The 18,065-nt window shown below is 45.9% G+C and overlaps 1 protein-coding gene across 1 annotated transcript in view; it reads right to left on the bottom strand.

Moving 5' to 3' along the window:
* FAM171A1 (family with sequence similarity 171 member A1) overlaps positions 1–3,754 on the bottom strand; it is a 129,483-nt gene extending 125,729 nt beyond the window's left edge. Inside the window, exon 1 of the mRNA XM_070601871.1 lies at positions 3,444–3,754. Within this exon, the coding sequence (XP_070457972.1) occupies positions 3,444–3,540 (97 nt within the window). The 5' untranslated portion in view covers positions 3,541–3,754. The remainder of the gene's footprint in view (positions 1–3,443) is intronic.
* Positions 3,755–18,065: the final 14,311 nt, after the last annotated feature.

Raw genomic sequence — 18,065 nt, 5'->3', positions numbered from 1 at the left:
GAAGTCCAAGTCTTCTGGTTTCCCAGGATGTGCGCCCATGAGTTTATTTAGATGTTAATGCTCTTAATATTCTGTCAGCATAAGTCATGCTTGTTGGCTGATCCTCCTGATATCTTACATCGCTTCACGGTCTTTCAACTGACCCCGGCGTTCCAATAACTGAAATTTGAGTTTAGCAGAGAACAGACCTCTCAGAGAGAAGGGAGACAGCCAACCATTCACCTCCCATGTTATGACAGATTGCAGCTTTTCTGAGATGAACACAAAGTTAGCACATCGTTGGAAAATACTTTCCTATTAGATAATGAGCAGCAAAGTAAAGATCATACACTAGAAGTCTGAGCAACCAAGTCCTTAACCTAGCTCTCACCCTTCTTTTGGCACATAAAGAGAGTGCTGGTCTTCACAAATACATCTCCATAGAATACATCTGCACAGCTTACTGCTCTTCAAGGAGAGCCCCCCCTCCCCATCAGGCTGGCCTCAACGCACAGCTTGTAAGAGGTGGAGAAAGTCAAAATTAGGCAATACTTCTGAATAAAAGTTTCTGTAAAATTCCCAGGAATAAATTAGATCCTATAAGCATTTTAGAGAAACTTAGATTAAAAACACTTGATAAAAGCATGCAATCATCGTAAAAACAAAAAAAAAAACATGCAATCATATTCTAGAGCAAGTCCAAATTCATGATTCACAAAGTCAAGCCTCGCTGTGACAACAAACTGTTGCCTTTGAAGTCCCTTTGCTGATTCAAAGCAGCTACAGTAAGAAGAGAGAATCTGAAGCCAAACATTAAATTTTATCTTGAATATATAAAGAGCAAACTAACGCCAAGAAATTTTGCAGATGTTAATTTCCTCAGAAGACATAATCAAGATTCATTTCATAAAGAAGTTGTCATCTAGTCGCAGGAATCCAATTCGATTACTAGACTATATGATTGGTGTGTCTGAGGTCTCCAAGCGGTTTTTCCTAAGTAATTTCTAAACTCTGTTGGCGCACAATGTCTGTGTGTGCACAACGCACATTCAAAGTATGATTCAAGCAACAGTTCCCATAGAAAAGCAAAACTCTTATAAATCGGGTTTCGGAGAAGGTAATCACTGAAGTTTTCTTAAATTAAATTAAATGCATGCTAACAATGAAGACCACATGTTGCACTATAGCATATTATTAGTATTAGCCCACCTGCAGTCCTTAACCCGCTCAGCACTGACTATGTGCAAAATAACGTACAACCTGCTGTGAAAAATGGAAAGTGAAATCAGAGATAGCATTTGTCTTCATTGTGCATGTGATCCAGGGGGGTAGAGAAGACGTGAATTAAAACGCTACATCACACAGTAAGTGTCAAGACGGTTTAAAGAAATCAGGAAGTGAGGGCGACCGTCGACTGTCAAAAGAGCAATTGTCCATTCCCTTAAAAATGGTACTAGCTCAAAACCCAGAGGCCAGGTAGTGAGACCCGGACTTCTGGTAGCGCTCCTGGGTTGAACTCTTTAAAAAGCCATCCTACCCAATCAAGGAAGTAATCTAGGGGGAACGACTATTTCAAGATATTTGATCTTCCACTCAAGCCATACCATATGCCACAATACTCCTAGCCATGGCCTAAAAATCCTCAGAGGTTGACCACTTCTCAACCACTTCCCAGATTACTCCATTTCTGAGAGTTCAGTTACCCGATCTGATTTTTAGCAGAAAGATCCCTGTAAAGCGTGGTCTTCAACCTAAAGCCAGTAGGTTTTTTCACAACTTTTTTTTTTCAGTTGAGGCCAAGGCGTTCACTGTTTTATAAATGTATGAACTTAATGTTTCCATATATTGCTATTTCAAGTGCCAAACAAAAAATTCAACTGTTCTTCGGAATTAGTGGCTTTGCTGAAACACAAATGTCATATTCATTAAAATAGCTGATTCAAAGAGCAGCCCCGGTATTAATGAAAGGCGCTTCAATCCAACACCGATGATCTAATGTCCTAAACATTTGTTTCCTACATGAAGAGACATATGGGTCTTTTTGTACCTTGTCAATGTCCCCCCTTCCATAACACACATTACTAAATTTATGCACAATTCAGAATAGTCATATTATACCAGAGCTATAAAAAACCAACGCATTAAAGAGATGCCAGCATATGATACAGCAAGCGATGGAGATGAAAACCTTCAATTCAGCATGTAGGTAACAAACCAAACCCCGCAGACTGTGGGTAAAACGTCCCTTTCCTGTCACAACATCAGGGGTGGAAGTCCATCCAGGCTTCTCTGCTCCCGGGTACCCCCCGGGGTTCTGAACATTGATGGAAGGGGAGGGGGCTGGCACGAGGAAAGGGCCTAAGTTGGGGCGAGCAAGAAGACGCTGGGATGGAGCGCTCCTGGTTCCTTCCATCGGCAGGGCCGACTTTAAGAGGAGTGGACACGGGTAAGGAGTCTGGGGTCTACAGGGCTGCAGGGAAGCCCTCGCAGGGGACCTGAGAGGCTGGAGGGAGGCCTGGCAGCAGTGTCCCGGGTGGATGCAGATGCTCATCTGTGGCCGCCTCACTCACCCTTTGGAAAAGGCAGGCAATACAGAACCACTGGATTTTGTCTCCACAAACGCGTGCAAAGGAAGGTTCGGGGTTCCCCCCAAATAAATTCTTATTTTAAAAACAAAAGACAGGCTTGAGGCCATTCTCAGTGGCGACCACATTACTCCCAAGGCTGGTAAGCAGATTTGCAGAGACCAAAGATTAGACAAAAGGCATGAGCTGGAGACATACAGACCTGGAAATGATTTTTTTTTTTTTTTAAGTGATTAGGGCCTCTCAGTTCCAATGCTTTCTCCCCTTCCGGGGTGATTCCTGGGTCGCTGAGCAAATGCCTTAAGGCCTGAAAAAGACGTCGGATGGAGAGGAGGCAGAGACCCCGAAAGTTTCCCAAACTGCGGCAGGCTGGTGGCGGGCAACGGCCGGGGACCTCGGGGTCCTGGGGCGCAGGGGGCACCCCAGGGGCGGCAGCCACCCGCTCGCCGGCCACAACAAAAGGGCCGAGCGCAGCAGCCTTCGCGCTTGGGCTTCCAGGACCCGAGCCCCGAGGGGACAGCGGGCGGCGGCGACCCCGGGGCGCCCCTCTCGCCGGGGCGAAGGGGGAGATACAGCCGCGTGTCGGTGCCGCGGCATAAAGGAAAGGATCTTCGGGTGCAGCCAAACGCGCCACCGAAGCAGCAACAGCTGGTGCCACCCGCACCCCCTCCGGCCTCGCGGGAGCATCTCCCCGGCCTCTGGGCGCCGCGGGCGGCGCTGCCCCCTCGGGAGCGCGGCGCGTGGGCTGCAGGCCCGGCGACTACGGTCGGGCTCCGGCCGCCGCGACACAATGCGGCCCGGGAGCCTCCCGCCCGCCGCCGCCTCTGCGGCAGGCCCCGGCCGACACAAAGCCCGCCGCCGCCGGCCCCGCGCACCGACCTTGGGCTCCGGCGCCCGGCTCCCGCAGCGTCTTGGTCACCGCCTTCCAGACGTGGCAGCCCAGCAAGCAGAGCAGGAGCGCCGCGGACCTGCTCATCTCCGCGCCGCGGGGCCCCGGGCGGCTCGGGCTGACCGAGCACCGGGACGAGCGGCGCGTCAGGGGCGGCCGGGCGCCGCGCCTCCCTCCATGTCGCCTGGCTCCGCGCGCGCCGGGCCCGCCGCCCGATTGGCCGCGCCCCCGCCCGGCGCGGCGCCGGGCTCCGCAGCCCCCGGCCGCTCCCTCCTCCGCGCGCCCCGGTGGGTTTCCCCGAAGCGCCGCCGCCGCGCCGCCGCCAACTCCTTAACCCCTTCGTGTCCCAGCCCCGCCGCGGGCGGCGCCCAGCCCCGGGCCGTGGTGCCACCTGGCGGCCGCGCGCCCCGAGCCCCTCGTTGCCACCCCGCGCGCCACCCCAAAGAGAGCCGTGAACGCGACCTTTGGCACCGAGACAGCCGCAGCGTCCCCCGATTCCCCGCTGCTTTGGAGGAAAAACACCTGCCATTCAGGACCGTGGCCTTGGCATCTGGCTAATTTGTGTCTCGGGGGGGACCTCCCTGCTTTTCTTCAGTGTAGCGCCACCCTACAGCTATTCCTGTCCCCATCCATCTATGTTCCCCAGGGTCGATTTGACACCCAACGTTGAAGGTCAGCGGGACAGAATCCTAAGCCTGTACAAACTATAGTAGGCCCTCAGTGCCGCACTGTTGACCGACGAACATCTCCAGGGTGAATTGTGCATGGATAGCTCTAGAAGGTTAGGGTGGGGAAGAAGTGTACATTTATACTGAGGCCCTAAGTACTTTTTTTTCCCTTTGGTAATCACGATATATGATCTAAGGGGTGGGTAGTGTTATCCGCATTTGCAGATGGGAACGTAGAGGCCAAAGAGGGTTAAAGAATTTGTCCTTAGCACGCAGCTGGTCAGTGGCAGAGTCAAGGTTTGAATAAAACAATCAATCTGGCCCCAAGGTCGAATCTTTTTGCAAAACCCTCAGGCTGCCCTTAAGCGGAGGTGTACCCATCCCCACCCCAACTTGCCCCTGTATGTGTGCCTTCCTCCGTACAACCCTCACGTCCCTCTGACTCTCTCCACCCCACGTCCCAACCAGCACTGCAGTGACCCTGGGACCTCTGCAGGGGACGCAGAATCCCTGGTATGCCCGGTGCTGCCTCCAGAACATTGGGCCAGAGGAGGGTTATTACTGTAATTTTATTAATTGGGCATTAAAGCATGGCAGGCACTGTACCAAAAAGAGAAGGAAGGATGGCTCTTGCCCAGTTGGCTTCTAATAGACAAATTATTGTGAGACACAATAAGAACCAGGAGGTGGAGAAGCCCATATGGGTTTTATTGTTACCCTCCAGACCAATGCTACAATTAGTGCAAATTGTGCACCTGCACAGGGTGGCAGGTAGTCAGGAAGGCAGGAAGAAAACCTACAATTAGGGACTGCCTGATCACTCCTCCTCTTTGACTTCCAGCGTCAAAGCCTTAGGGTGGTTCCAGGGTCCACCTCAGAGCCAGGGGAGGGAAGCAAAAGGGATGTCAGTCTCGCTCAGCCCTCAACTCCAGCCTGGGCATCAGCCCACAGGAGCAGAGTCCAGGCCAGCTAGATTGCTGGGTGGAAGATGGCTTCAGGGAGCAGTGTGGCCTGAAAGTTTTCAAGTCACTTTCTTGGGGTAGGGAGCTGCTTCTAAGAGAAGTAGCGTTAAGACCATCCCCGAGTTGAAACTCCTCACTTCCTAGCTTTTGAGGATGTGGCTTTGTCAGGGATGTTGGTTATAAGAGATAGGACTAGCCCAAGCTAAAAAAAATAAGTCAGAATTTACCTGGGTAGCATTATTATTCCTATTTTACAGATCAGATCAAACTGAGGGTCAGTGACAAATAATTTGCCCAAAATATCTAGATCTGATGACAGCAAACTCAAATTCCCTCTACCAAGTTACCTCCAAGAATAAATTTCATGCAAATCATTCAATTTGCCTCTTATTGTGTCCAAATTGTTTTTTAAAATCTGTTCTAATCCCAGTAAGGCCTGAATCTAGTTAATAGTATCTAGTGAATGGTATCGTGCCAATGTCTGTTTCCTGGTTTTGATAATGTACTATAGTTATATAACGTGTTACAAGTGGGGAACGCTGAGGGGAGCTGGGTGCAGGGTGTAAGGATCCTCTCTAGTATTTTTCTAATTTCTTGTGAGTCTATAATTATTTCAAACTAAAAAGCATGAAAAAGCAAAAAGCCCTATTCTATACCATTTTTTCTCAGACAGCTCTCAGTGTCCTAGTAGAGTCCTAGAACTTTTAAGAGAGGGAGAAGTCTTAGTAAACATTAAGTGATTAGTCAGATCAAGTCTGGGTTGCAATCATGACTGTAGATGCTCAGGTATAATGGTTGTTATTGTGTGTGTAACAAAATTTCTGTGGGTGACATAGCACTTTAGAAGTTTAGTACCTTTGTGGCAACATTGAGGCTTGTATAAATAGTTTCAGACTCCCCCCCCCCCCCCGCCCCAGGCCCATTTTGCATATGCCCCTTTTGCAACATGAAGAGGTTAAATGCTTTGCACAGTACATCCTGCAAGCCAGTCTCAAAGCCAAGACGAGAGCTGGGGCTCCCGCAAGCATTCTCTCATCACGTGGATGTTTTCCAACTGCTTTGGTAGGAGGCTGACAAAGTGTGAATTCTGCTAAATCACCCAAACAAGTTCACCTGCATAACATCTGCCCAGAATTATGTAAGAATTAAATAATCACTTTTCTCCTCTTCTGGAATAAAAGAACGTGGTTTACCTTTTCTCATGTTCCAATAATCAGACTCCCACTTAGTAACTGTGGGGGGAAAAAAATCACTGCTGGAGAGGGAGTGTTTGCAGAACAATGGAAATTAGAAGTGTTCTTTCCTTCTAGAACTTTTCCTGTTGCTCTTATTAAAGTCTCCCATTGTTTGACTGGAGATGAATTATGACTGTACTTATTTGAAATTGCTTAGAAGTTGCCTGGCTGGGCAGCATTTGATTTCAATTTTCCAGCCCTCTGCCAAAAGCAGTGATGCCATCTCCAGAACTTTTCCTGTCTGAATTTTCCAGAGACCTTGATTTCAGAGGCTCTGTGTCAAGGTTTCTTAGCTTAAGATTATTAATTTATTCGATTAAAATCTTTCCTAATGTTGGTGCCCATGTGGGGGAGTTTTAATTGTCTGAATTTACTTCAAGAGGTTTTGTCCTTCTTTCTGCCCTTTCTCCTCCTGTCCTTCCGTCTCCCGCATCCCCCCATCCACTCCTCAGTAAGAAGCTGTCTGTGAACAACAAACTTTTTATGAGGTTTGCATAGACGAGGAAGTGTCATGGACATTCCTACTTATTTGCTGATGCTTTTATTAAAGTTAGATAAAATGTAGCCATAGGTGGAAATTGCAAGGGCTCAGCATTTCTTCAGAACCCATTTGCCATATCCATTTGAAAATGAAAAAAAAAAAGGTGAAGAAATTACTGAAACAGAACCGATGTGTTTCATTTAACCCTGACACTCCAGCACTTTCTCCTCTACTGTGGCTCAGCACCCATATGCCAAGCCACATGACTTTCCAACAAGATCTTTCAAAAACATTCTTCCTAGGGTTTTTTCCCCCTAGATCCTCCTTTCTCTCATTCAGGTTCTCTGCCAGGAGAGGCATCTTCTTAAGGAAGTAATTCAGAGAGTGGATGTCTGATGTCAGCCTCATGTGGGAAGTTGCAAATGTACGTTAGCCTACAAGAGTGAAGCCCTGGTGGTGTAATTTCACCCTATGACTGTTCTACTTCACGTGCTCCATAGTGACTACAGGAGTCCAGGACACAACAGCTCTTGGCCGTTGGAAAGAATATTCAGAGGCTAGCGGCTAACCAAGAATCCGGTTGCCTGGCAATACATCTTAGGTCATTGTTCTCTTTTGGTGAGCCTGTTCCATTAGAACAAGAAGTTTCAGCTCAGCCCTTTGCTGGCCATTGGTCTACAGTCATGCGGTCAAGGAGAGCTCAAGGAGAGTGGGCATTGAAGCTTCTACTCTCTAACTGGAAGAAATGTCTATCTGTGACTACTGGATCTGCCTTCAGAGACTTAGAAGGGACATCAAGCCAAGCAGAAAATACAAATTTTTGTTTCACAGAAAGCTTAAAGAGTTAGGGAAAAGACAGGAAGATAATGGAGAAAATGGAGAAGGGTATTAGCATTCATTGAACTCTTGCTCTGTGGCTCATTTTGTACCTAAAACAGAGAAGAAAGCTTTGCTGTGCCAGAGGCCCTAAATTCCTCTCATCTACAGTAAATTTCCAGGTGAACTCTTTGAGTGACACTTTCTTATTCTTTACTTTTCCTTTGTGTTCATTTCCCTTCCATTTAATTTTGAGGCTCTTGACCCAAAGCTACATGATGCTACCACATTTCTCTTAATGTCCTAGTCCTGTGTAATTATTAAACAAAGGGTCTTGCCCTCCAAAAGGTCCCTTCATTACAGGCCGCATAAACATGGAAATGGGGGTGAGGAAGTGATCTGTCTGCGTAAATAATGCAGTCAGTTTAGATGCATTGATTTTGAATGTATATGGTCTTAGGAGATCGTTTTCTGTATAAAATGGAAGAGTTGAATGGACTGTATTGCCCCGTACCCTCTGAAGCTTCTCTCTGATGAGTCTTAACAAGAATGCATTTGGCTTCTGGTATTCTCTTCTATTATCACCTTCTAAAGAGATGGAGACTTTTGTGGCCAAAAGAAAATTCATTGGTATATATTTTAAAGTTTCATGAAAATTTTAGTAAATATGTTATGGTTGTATTCTTCTGAAATCTTCAGAAAGTAAATGAGAAAAGAAAAAAGACCAAGTAAACATGAGCCCAAGCTGGGTGAAAACCAATGGTTTTCTTCAAAAAGGGAAGAAGAGGGGGAAAAAATCATTCCTTCATAATCCTTGAAAGGCCTGGTTTTATGTCTAAATATGGGAGTCATTGGTTTCACAAAATGCATTTTGTGTCTCAAATGTTTATTTGTCAGTCAGTGGCATTTCTCAGCTAATGTTATAAATTCTGGTTGTTAACCCCTCTGCCCAGTAATGTGTCTGAATGCAGGGCAAACAGTTCCAATATAAATATGCCTGAACTCTGTTTATGCTTTTGCTAAATGGATATTTATTTCTGAGAGTCATGGGGTGGACAGACAGAAGTTCTTCATGTAGGGAGCGGTAGTTCTTGATGTGATGGCTAATTTTACGTGTCAACTTGACTGGGCTAAGGGATGCCCAGACAGCTGATAAAATGCTGTTTCTGGGTGTGTCTGTGAGGGTGTTTCCAGAAGAGATTAGCATCTGAATTGGTGAACTGAGTAAAGCAGCATCCCTCACCAATGTGGGTGGGCATCATCCAATCCTTTGAGCATGAATAGAACAAAAATGTAGAGGAAGGGTGAATTTGCTCTCTCTGAGCTGAAACATCCCTCTTCTCCCGCCCTCAGACATCAGCGCTTCTGGTGATAGAGGGGACTCTAGATTGGGACTACCATTGGCTCCCCTGGTCCTCAGGCCTTCAGGTTCGAACCAGAACTACACCACTGGCTTTCCTGGGCCTCCAGCTTCCAGATGGCAGATCATGGGATTTCTCAGCTATCACCCCAGTTCCATAATCGTATGAGCCAATTCCTCATAATAAATGTCTATTTATATCTTTCATTCTATATGTTATATATAGATATAAATAGAGTCACACCTCTAAGGTGACCTCCAAGCCCTCAGTGCTATTTCTCTGGAGAACCCTGACTAACACACTTGGGAACTATGGGTCTTCCACTGATTTGGAAATAAAGAAGTAATAGATTAAAAACTTTAATAGCCATGGTGAGAAAGGGTTTTTCCTTTTTCTGAACATAGGTTAGAGCCTCCATCAGTAAGGGCTCAGTTGATGGAAAGAGAAATGTCTCCAGCTCTTTAAGGAGATGTTCGACGGGAATTAGGTGCTCAGGAAACCCGTGTAAGGGCTGGAGGAGGGGGCTCCAGGCAAGGCCTTGGGACAGCTTTCCATAGCAGCACTGCCCCCTGGGGAGCTGCTGTTGGACACGAAGCTGCACTGTTGCTGGGGCCAGGGATCAGGAAGCAGCGCTTCTCTCTGACCTCACGCCAGTGTCCTTGCTAGACACAAGGAAGCTGCCTCTGCAGAAAAGCCCAGAACTTCCAGGCCAGTGCTGGTCACAGCCGGGAGACAGCCATGTCTCACTTGCGCCTTCCAAATCTCTACCAACGGCATCTAATTGGCAGAACCGAACTCCCACCCAGAAGCCTGGCTGTGAGGAAGTCTGGAAGTATCACTAAAGGAAAAAAAAAAATCCAACTTCTGGAGTGTACCATCAGCATTCCAGAAGGAGGCGGCATAGACGCTGACGGCCAGTTTACCATATCACCACAGAGCCCTAGAACCTAGCTGTTGGATATTCTATCTGGGATATCACCCAAATTCTAAATTCTAGGATAACTAAAAGTATGCAGTGGCCCCTTGACAATAGTTCCAGTATCTTTTCTGCATTTTTGAACATGAGATGCAGCGGTAGAAATTATCAGATGCTAGAACTCAAAGGAACTTGAAAGAACTGGTCCATCCTCTCTGTTTCAGAAATAAAAAAGAAGAAAATTGTAGCAGGATGATGGGCCAGCCTAAAGTCACCCAACTAGACTACGTAAGACAGGTTACCCTTGCAGAAGTGAGGAAGGCCCAAGCAAAGCTACCTCCAGGGCTAGCGTTGAAGGTGTGGTCAGACAGGAGAAGCTCATGGAGAACTGAAGAAACCTGTGGACCCTTCTGTGTAGGAATAATTCTGTTTGAGGTTCCTTCAGAGCATCAACTTGGTCATGTCACCTCCTCAAAGATCCTCTGAGTACCGTGTCTAAAACATCCCTGGTCCTCCAAGTTACTGTCCATCATTTTCTTGTCTTCCTAACACCTATCACTATCTAAGATGGTCTTAATAGTAATTTAGTTATTCAGCTTCTTACTGTCTGTTACCCTCACTTTCTCTAAAATATAAGCTCTAGAGAATAAGGCTGTTGTCTAGCTCGATGCCATATCTTCCCGGCATCTAGACAAAATGTTTGGAACAAAGGAAGTGCTCAATAACTATTGGCCAATGTGAAAAATCATGTCTTCTCTTGAAGAACTATTTCCTTCCACTTAGTCTAAATAGATCTCTGCTACGCTGGATTGATAGTTGAATTAGCAAGTATTTATTGAGTCCTTACCAAGGGCCCAAAATTTAAGAAGGTAACTCCAGACCCTCTGCAGTCGGACCCTCCCCCACCTTTCTGAACTTCCCTCTCATGACTACTCTTCAGAGATCCCACTACAGAGACAAGCCCGAGGCACTCTCCAGACCCTGGACAGAACTTGAACCTTTCTTCCCCAGGACCTTTGCTGATGCTGACCCTCCCATTCCTTCCTGTCCTTCAAGGTGTGGTTCAAGTCACACCTCTGCTGTGATCTGAAAGCCCTCAGTGCTCTCTGGCAGGTAAATTTCACTCCATTCGGGGACTACTTTATAGAGTTAGTTATGATTATAATTACATGTTTCCACATGTTGGAAACAACTGCTTTATATGTATAGGTTAGAGCGCGTCCAGAAAAGATGAAGAGCCAAATTCTAAAGTGAGTTGGGTCTGCGTGGCCCAAAATGCACACAGTCTGTCTGTAACAGTCAAAACCATAACATCTGGTGCTGTTATCTGAGAATGTTTGTGTGAACTTTTGACCTCTGAAAGTACGCCTGAGTTCTGACATCAGTATTTAGGGTAAAGGTTTATATATGCAATAACTCTCCTGAATCTTGCTCTCAAAAAAGGGCATCCTTCAGTCATCTAAAATAAACTCAAAATAATTTACCTGCAAATCTGAGAATGATATCTTTTCCACAGCAATGTCTTGTCTCCCCAACATACAAGGCCTTCTACATCTTTGTGGTTTCCTCAAGATCCCAACGTCTTGCTCAGAGTTGACTTTCCACCCTGCCACTGACTTTCCTGTTGGCTGGTATACACAGATTTAATTGATTGGAAATAATTCAGATGAAATGTAAGCTCTCCTGCTGAATGCTAGATTTTGGTGCACCTCTGATCTTATTAAAAAATTATTCTTTCAACTGTTTTTAAAGAAAGGTGTTATATGACAGCAAGATTTCTGTCTAAATAAAAGTGTTTTCTTTTCAAACAAATATGTAGTCGCCATTCTGCAAGATCTAGGCACTGTCTCCCCCACACCATTCGCTCAACCTCTCCTCCAAGAATCTACCTTACCTGAGGGAGGGTGTTGGCAGATCTATGAGCGATGGTCCTGGCTATACTTCCCTGAGGAGGAGGATTTGTCTCCGGGGATGATGAGAAACAGGGATGTAGAGAAATTTAGTCATGAGGTAGGAATCCTTGAAAGGAGAAAGGAATGGGGTACAAGCCACCTGGAGGAGCCCAAGTCCTCACTCTGCACATACTGACAGCTGACTCCCAGGAACCCCAGTGGAAAAGCATCCAATAGTAGGATAAAAGGTAAGATTCCTAAGCTTAGAAAAGCATCCAACAGACCAAAAAATCCCACAACCTAGAGTCTTTCCTTTCCCCCACTCCGAAATGAATGCCTTGCTAAAAACGTGATTCATCAGCAGGGCGCCTGATTTGGAAGCATCTCAGCGTCTTCCAATATACAACAAACCCTCTAGATGCGGAGACAGGTCATTGAGTGGTCAAACGCCTGAGCAATGACTCCAGGCTGACTGGGCTCGGACCCCAGCTACGTGACCCTTGGTGACAGTTCTTCCTTTCTTGCCTTAGTTTGCTGCTTTGTAAAATGGGGATGAAAATAATAGTACCTCTCTCCTAGGGTTGTTGTGTGGATTCAATGAGATAAAGGATGGAGCCCGGCTCGTATTAGCAGCTGTCTGTATGTTTGGTGGTCATTACTCCACTGCAGAAGTAAACTTGTTGTAAAGACCAGAAGGTTCTTGGGCAGTGGCGGGCGGCCCTGGCTTTACCTCAGACCCACCTTGAGGGGTGCTGTTGGGGGTCCTCTTGGGTGCTGCAGGCTTCGACTCTTAACATGAAGTGGGGATGGCTTTAACTGATGTTATTTCCATAATGGTCACTCATGTGTCTCAGCATCTTCTTGGTCACAACCCCTTCTCCGGACTGTGGACCCAGCACGGATTCCTGGATGCCAGGAATAAAGGAAGCTGATGCCTCCTGGAGGAGGATGAAAATTGATAGTCCCTGGGCTCGTTTCCTGGACATGTCACGTGGTCCTACCTCGTACCGTGGGAAGAGCCCCAGGTAGGTACAACGGGGCTGAGAAATTCTCTCCCTTCAGCAAGCCGCAGGCTGAGGGCTAGCCGAGAGTCAGGAGGGAGAGACACACCTGCTCCACAATCTGGAGATTTTATTGTGAATTTATCTATCAATTCACATTTTTCAAAATAACTAAGTTGTCAAAATATGAGGATTATTTCCCTCTTAACAAGACCACAAAGAATGAAACGTAATCTGGAATTGGTTTTTTAAAATAAATATCATTACGCAAAATGTTTTGCAAGTTAAAACTGGAATATGAAAGAAAGAAGAAAGCGTTTAATTTTCTTGGTGTCCTTGAAACTTTATGTGAAGTCTAGGCGAAGACCTGAAATCTAGAGCAGGTGCTCATGGCTGATGGACTCTTGAAGTCGCACAGTATGTCTAACCACGAACTTCCAAATCACTTCTATCAGCCTTGGAGTTCAATGACCAACCCCTAATGCTCACACATTAAATAAAGTCATGGTCCAGTTAAAAAATTTATTTTTATTTTTATTTTATTTTTTTATTTTTATTTTTTTGAGGAAGACTAGCCCTGAGCTAACTACTGCCAATCCTCCTCTTTTTGCTGATGAAGACTGGCCCTGAGCTAACATCCGTGCCCATCTTCCTCTACTTTATACGTGGGACGCCTACCGCAGCATGGATTGATAAGCGGTACCACGTCCGCACCTGGGATATGAACCAGCGAACCTTGGGCCACCAAAGAGGAACGTGCACACTTAACTGCTGTGCCACCAGGCCGGTCCCTGCTCCAGTTTTTTTTAAAAGCTTGCAAAAGCAGAAAAGATTTTAAAACCTGGGAGAGGTGGTGATCCACTTCCCACTCAGTATGAAAGAAATAGTCCTGGCAGGTGAGGAGTTATACGTGAGTTACAAACATGCAGAAATGCGCATAACCGCTGAGGAGAGTGGGTGGGAGAAATCTTAGCTGGGTGAATTGAATTTCAAATGTGCCCCTGAAGTTCAAGAAGAAAGCTGCATAACTTAGAGCAAACTGTTCAGCTTCTCCTCCACAGAGGCTGCTGCAGATGTGACCCAGGCACAGTGCACAGCCATTGTTTTGCCCGTGCGGCATCCAATCTCCCTCCATTTGGTCATGGATCCCATATTCTCCCAAAGGATCTACCCTTAATCTCCTCTCAGTCCAGGTGATTTAGGGCTGGCTCCAAGAGTGGACATGTGCTCCACGTCTGGCCATTCAGCCTGGTAGCCCCGCTCTGTAGCCACAGTACAGGGGTAGGACCATGATCCAGTCAAAGTCAGATTCAAATCCAGAACTTTTTTTAAAATTTGAAACTCTTGAGAGAGAGGTGGTTTTTTCCGACTGGAATTAATGAGTGGAAAAGATAAAAGCTGGTAATCTCTGGGAGCCCTCTTGCCACCATCAGGTAAGAACCTAAGAATGGAGCCAAAACAGAGCAAAGCAGAACTAAGAGAGGGAGAGTAAGTGGAGCCCCTTAGTCCAGCCAGTATCTGAAACTGGCTCTCCCTGAGACTCTAACTTGTTGAGCCAACAAACTCCTTTTTCCTTTTGCCATTTTGAATTAGGCTTTCTGTACTTAAAAATGAAAGAATCTGGCCAGTACAGTTGGAGAACAGACAGTGGATGCCCACGTTTGCTGCCTGCAGGATGACATGGCATCTGCCTACCTTCTTAAAGCCCATTGACTGTGATTGTTATCACAGTGAAGAAAAACTTTCTGGAAGACTAGACTTTTTCACGGAGGCACTTTTGGGATATTTCCCACACGGATAAGCACACGAGAGACACAGAGCAGCAAAACCAGAAACTCTGGACGTGCTGGCCAATCACTTTATATCTTCTTTCACACCAGGTGAAGAAAGCCCCTAAAAGCACGGAAATTCTCTGTATATTGGATCCTAAATGTTATTATTATGTTTTGAAACTTAACCTGCCTGCCATCACTTTCTCTTTTTGCTTGTCACACATACAGATGCGTCACAGACACGGACAGTGACAGATTTTGCCTTTTCACTAACAGGGTGGGATCTTCAATGTCTTTTATGCCCAAATACCCACAATCCATCACCACTTATCAGTGCCTTCTGGGTAACACACAGGTAGTAGCTGTCTTTTTTGGGGGATAAATCACAAAAGCCAGACCCAATTTGGTAAATAGTTTAGAATTCAACCATTGCTGCAAACTAAGTTTTCGAATATGAACGTTATCCTGGCCAATAAAAATAGAAATCAGCAGAGAGGAGTTAATTAAACATAATAAACAGTTCAGGCGGAACGGGAAGCTGATATTTTTCCTGTCTCCAAAGCTTCCATTACAGGAGAAGAAAGAGCTAATCAGCAAAGCAGCAGGAACAGGAGAAGAATGGGAGGCTCACAGCAAGGGCTGAGCGTTTGGCACTGAGGAAAAGCAAAGTCACAAATTTAATACCCGAGGGGTTTCAGCCCAGTCCTGGGGGGAGGGGCAGAGGGGTAAAAAACTGTTTGTGCAGATCAGTTATCCACAGAGTTCATCACGGAAAGTGGCAACGTGTGTGGTTACAACGTTAAGCTGGGATTTGCATGTAGGTGTACCAAAGTACTTTTTGGTGACAAGATAATACATATCAAAGAGTTTTGAAGACTGAAAAACATAAATACAGGGAAAAAAAGGATGTGGAGAAAGGGGAGGATGAGCAGAGAGAGAGAAGGAGAAGGTGGAGGAAGGATTACAAGAGAAGTGTTCTCCTCCTCAACTGTCGTGCGTAAAAGACTACTCATTAAGAAACTATGAAGAAAATGCACGCCACTCCAAAGACTAAAATAGGACCAAGATTCGTGGTAACTTGAAAGACTCAGTATAAAAGCGGACAGAAGATTTCCATAGGATTTCACAAAGATGCAAGGCCCTCCTCCCGGACACAGAATCTCACAAAGTTAATGATGGGTGAGATGAGTGTGAAACAAACAGGGTACCAGCTCTTTCCACAACTCTCTAGAATCCCACACATCACATGGCTTTTGAAATGTGGCCCTCGTGAGAACGAGATCACCCTTTGCTAGATGCGAAGAGGCTGGGGTTTGAAAACATCATTTTCTGCATCCCTGGAGCCCAGGCCTTGCGCCTCTCCCCCACAACCTGAAGAGAGCTGCTCCCAGTGCTTGGTGCCTTCCCCACTGAGCACGCCATCTGTCCCTGTGAAAGAGAGGGAGGCCTTGTGGCTGAGGAAATGCCACAGACGGAGCCCCACAACAGACTCTGGCATCCTACAGATGAGGAGCAAACCCTAGAAAAACTCCTCAGGCTAAGTTGGTTAATGTTAAAAGTACGATTAAAGGAGGAGGGATTAAAAACAAAATTTTTTCTATAATTTCGACTTGTCCCTGAAGTGACCATTTGTGCTGAGCCTCTGAGAGCTGAAAGGGGGGCAGTTATAAAGAGAAGGGCTGGAGGCAAATCGGTAGGGGGAAAAAGGACAGAATGGAATTTAACCACTTTAATACATGGTACATTTATTTATTGCTGCGCCAGAAATGCAGAGAGATGCAAGTAAGCTGGAGAGGATCTGACGGGAGTGAGGCCCATTTAGGAGGAAAAGGAGCATCAGCTTTCTATGGCTGACCAACAAGCAATTAAATTTATACATAAGAATGGGGCTGGCCCCGTGGCCAAGTTGTTAAGTTTGCCCGCTCTGCTTTGGCGGCCCGGGGTTTCACCGGTTCAGATCCTGGGTGCGGACATGCCACTGCCCATTGGGCCATTCTGAGGCGGTGCCTCGCATGCCATGACTAGAAGGACCTACAACTAAAAATACACAACTATGTACTGGGGGGCTTTGGGGAGAAAAAGGAAAAATAAAATATTTTTTAAAAAAATTTCTGCATAAGAATGAAGATGAAGATATGCCCTGAGTTATAAGAGAATGAAAACAATATAAGAAGAAACGAGAATATTTAAGCAAGCTTGCAAGATTGCAGTAATGCAAATAACCAAGCAAATAAAATTGAGATGTGAAATTTAGGTTTAAACCTTCTCCAACCAAATCAAAATAGAAGTCAGAGCTCAACTGGTCAGTACATTGGGAATTATTTTGCAAGAAAGTAATGATAATATTCAATTAGAATTTTCCACAACTTCAAGAAGTTCTCCCTTCTTCAGAGACCTAGAGACAGAGACCCTGCATGACTCTTGCCAAGTTACTTTCCCTTTCAGACTTGCTTTCCTTATTTCCAAAAAACTGGATGAAAATAATAACTAGCTTACAGGGCCATGGAAGTGATGAAATGTAACTATGTATGAAAAGAAAAGCACATTGCAACCTAAAAGCTTTAAACAAATGATAATAATGACAGTAAATGCCTTAATATTTCTAATTTTCTTTGTCCTCCTGGAGTCATGTCCACGGGGGTCATGACTTTTAGAGTAAATTTAGGAATTGGGTGCTCACTTTAGATGACCCTAAACGTTGGCCATTGGGGGGGTCAGAGACACCAGCACCCTGGAGTAGACATCGGGAAAATTCTGAAAGTAAAACTCACTGTGGGTTGTCTTCTTGTGGCTGTCACAGGTAAACCATCACGTCTGACCCCAATTAACAGTACGTATAACATGAAGTTAAAATAAGCATTGAAGGACAGTATGCTCAAGCCAAAGGGGATGTCATCAAAAGATGAGTGGTGATGATCAGTATAGAAGGGAGGGGACCACCATCCCTCCAGTCGCTCAGCTCAAAACCCAGTGAATCGCAGGGAGAGGAAATGGGAGTTATTGTTGAAGGCGACCAGAGTTTCAGTTTTGCAAGATGAAAAGAGTTCTCTGGATGGATGGCGGTGATGGTAGCACAACAATGTGAATGCACTTACTGCCACTGACGTGTACATTTAAAAATGCTCAAGATGGTAAATTTTTTATATATAGTGCGCCACAATTTAAAAAAATTATGCAGACCCCCTATGAGTCACCTTGGATTCCTACCTTCATTCATTAAGAAGATGGGATAACCCCAAGAGAGATTTCGAGAGGTTGAGAGAGGAGGTTCTCAAGCCAACGAATGTTGATGTAACTCTTGACTCCTAGGCTGGTGACTCGGAAGCTAAGGTGTTTCTGAGAACAAGGTCTTTTCTCCCTCAGGTGATGCCTCCAACACAGCTTCTGTCGCCAGGTCCTCTATACCACCCCCACACATGCAAACCTCTGGTCCAGGGCTAGCAGCGCCAATTCTCTTCCCCAGTCCTGCGTGAGAGGAGTAGGAAGTAGACAGGAAAGACATTTAGAA

This window comes from Equus przewalskii, chromosome 30 (assembly GCF_037783145.1).
Source record: "Equus przewalskii isolate Varuska chromosome 30, EquPr2, whole genome shotgun sequence".
NCBI lineage: Eukaryota > Metazoa > Chordata > Mammalia > Perissodactyla > Equidae > Equus > Equus przewalskii.
This window is presented reverse-complemented; position numbering and strand designations above follow the sequence as displayed.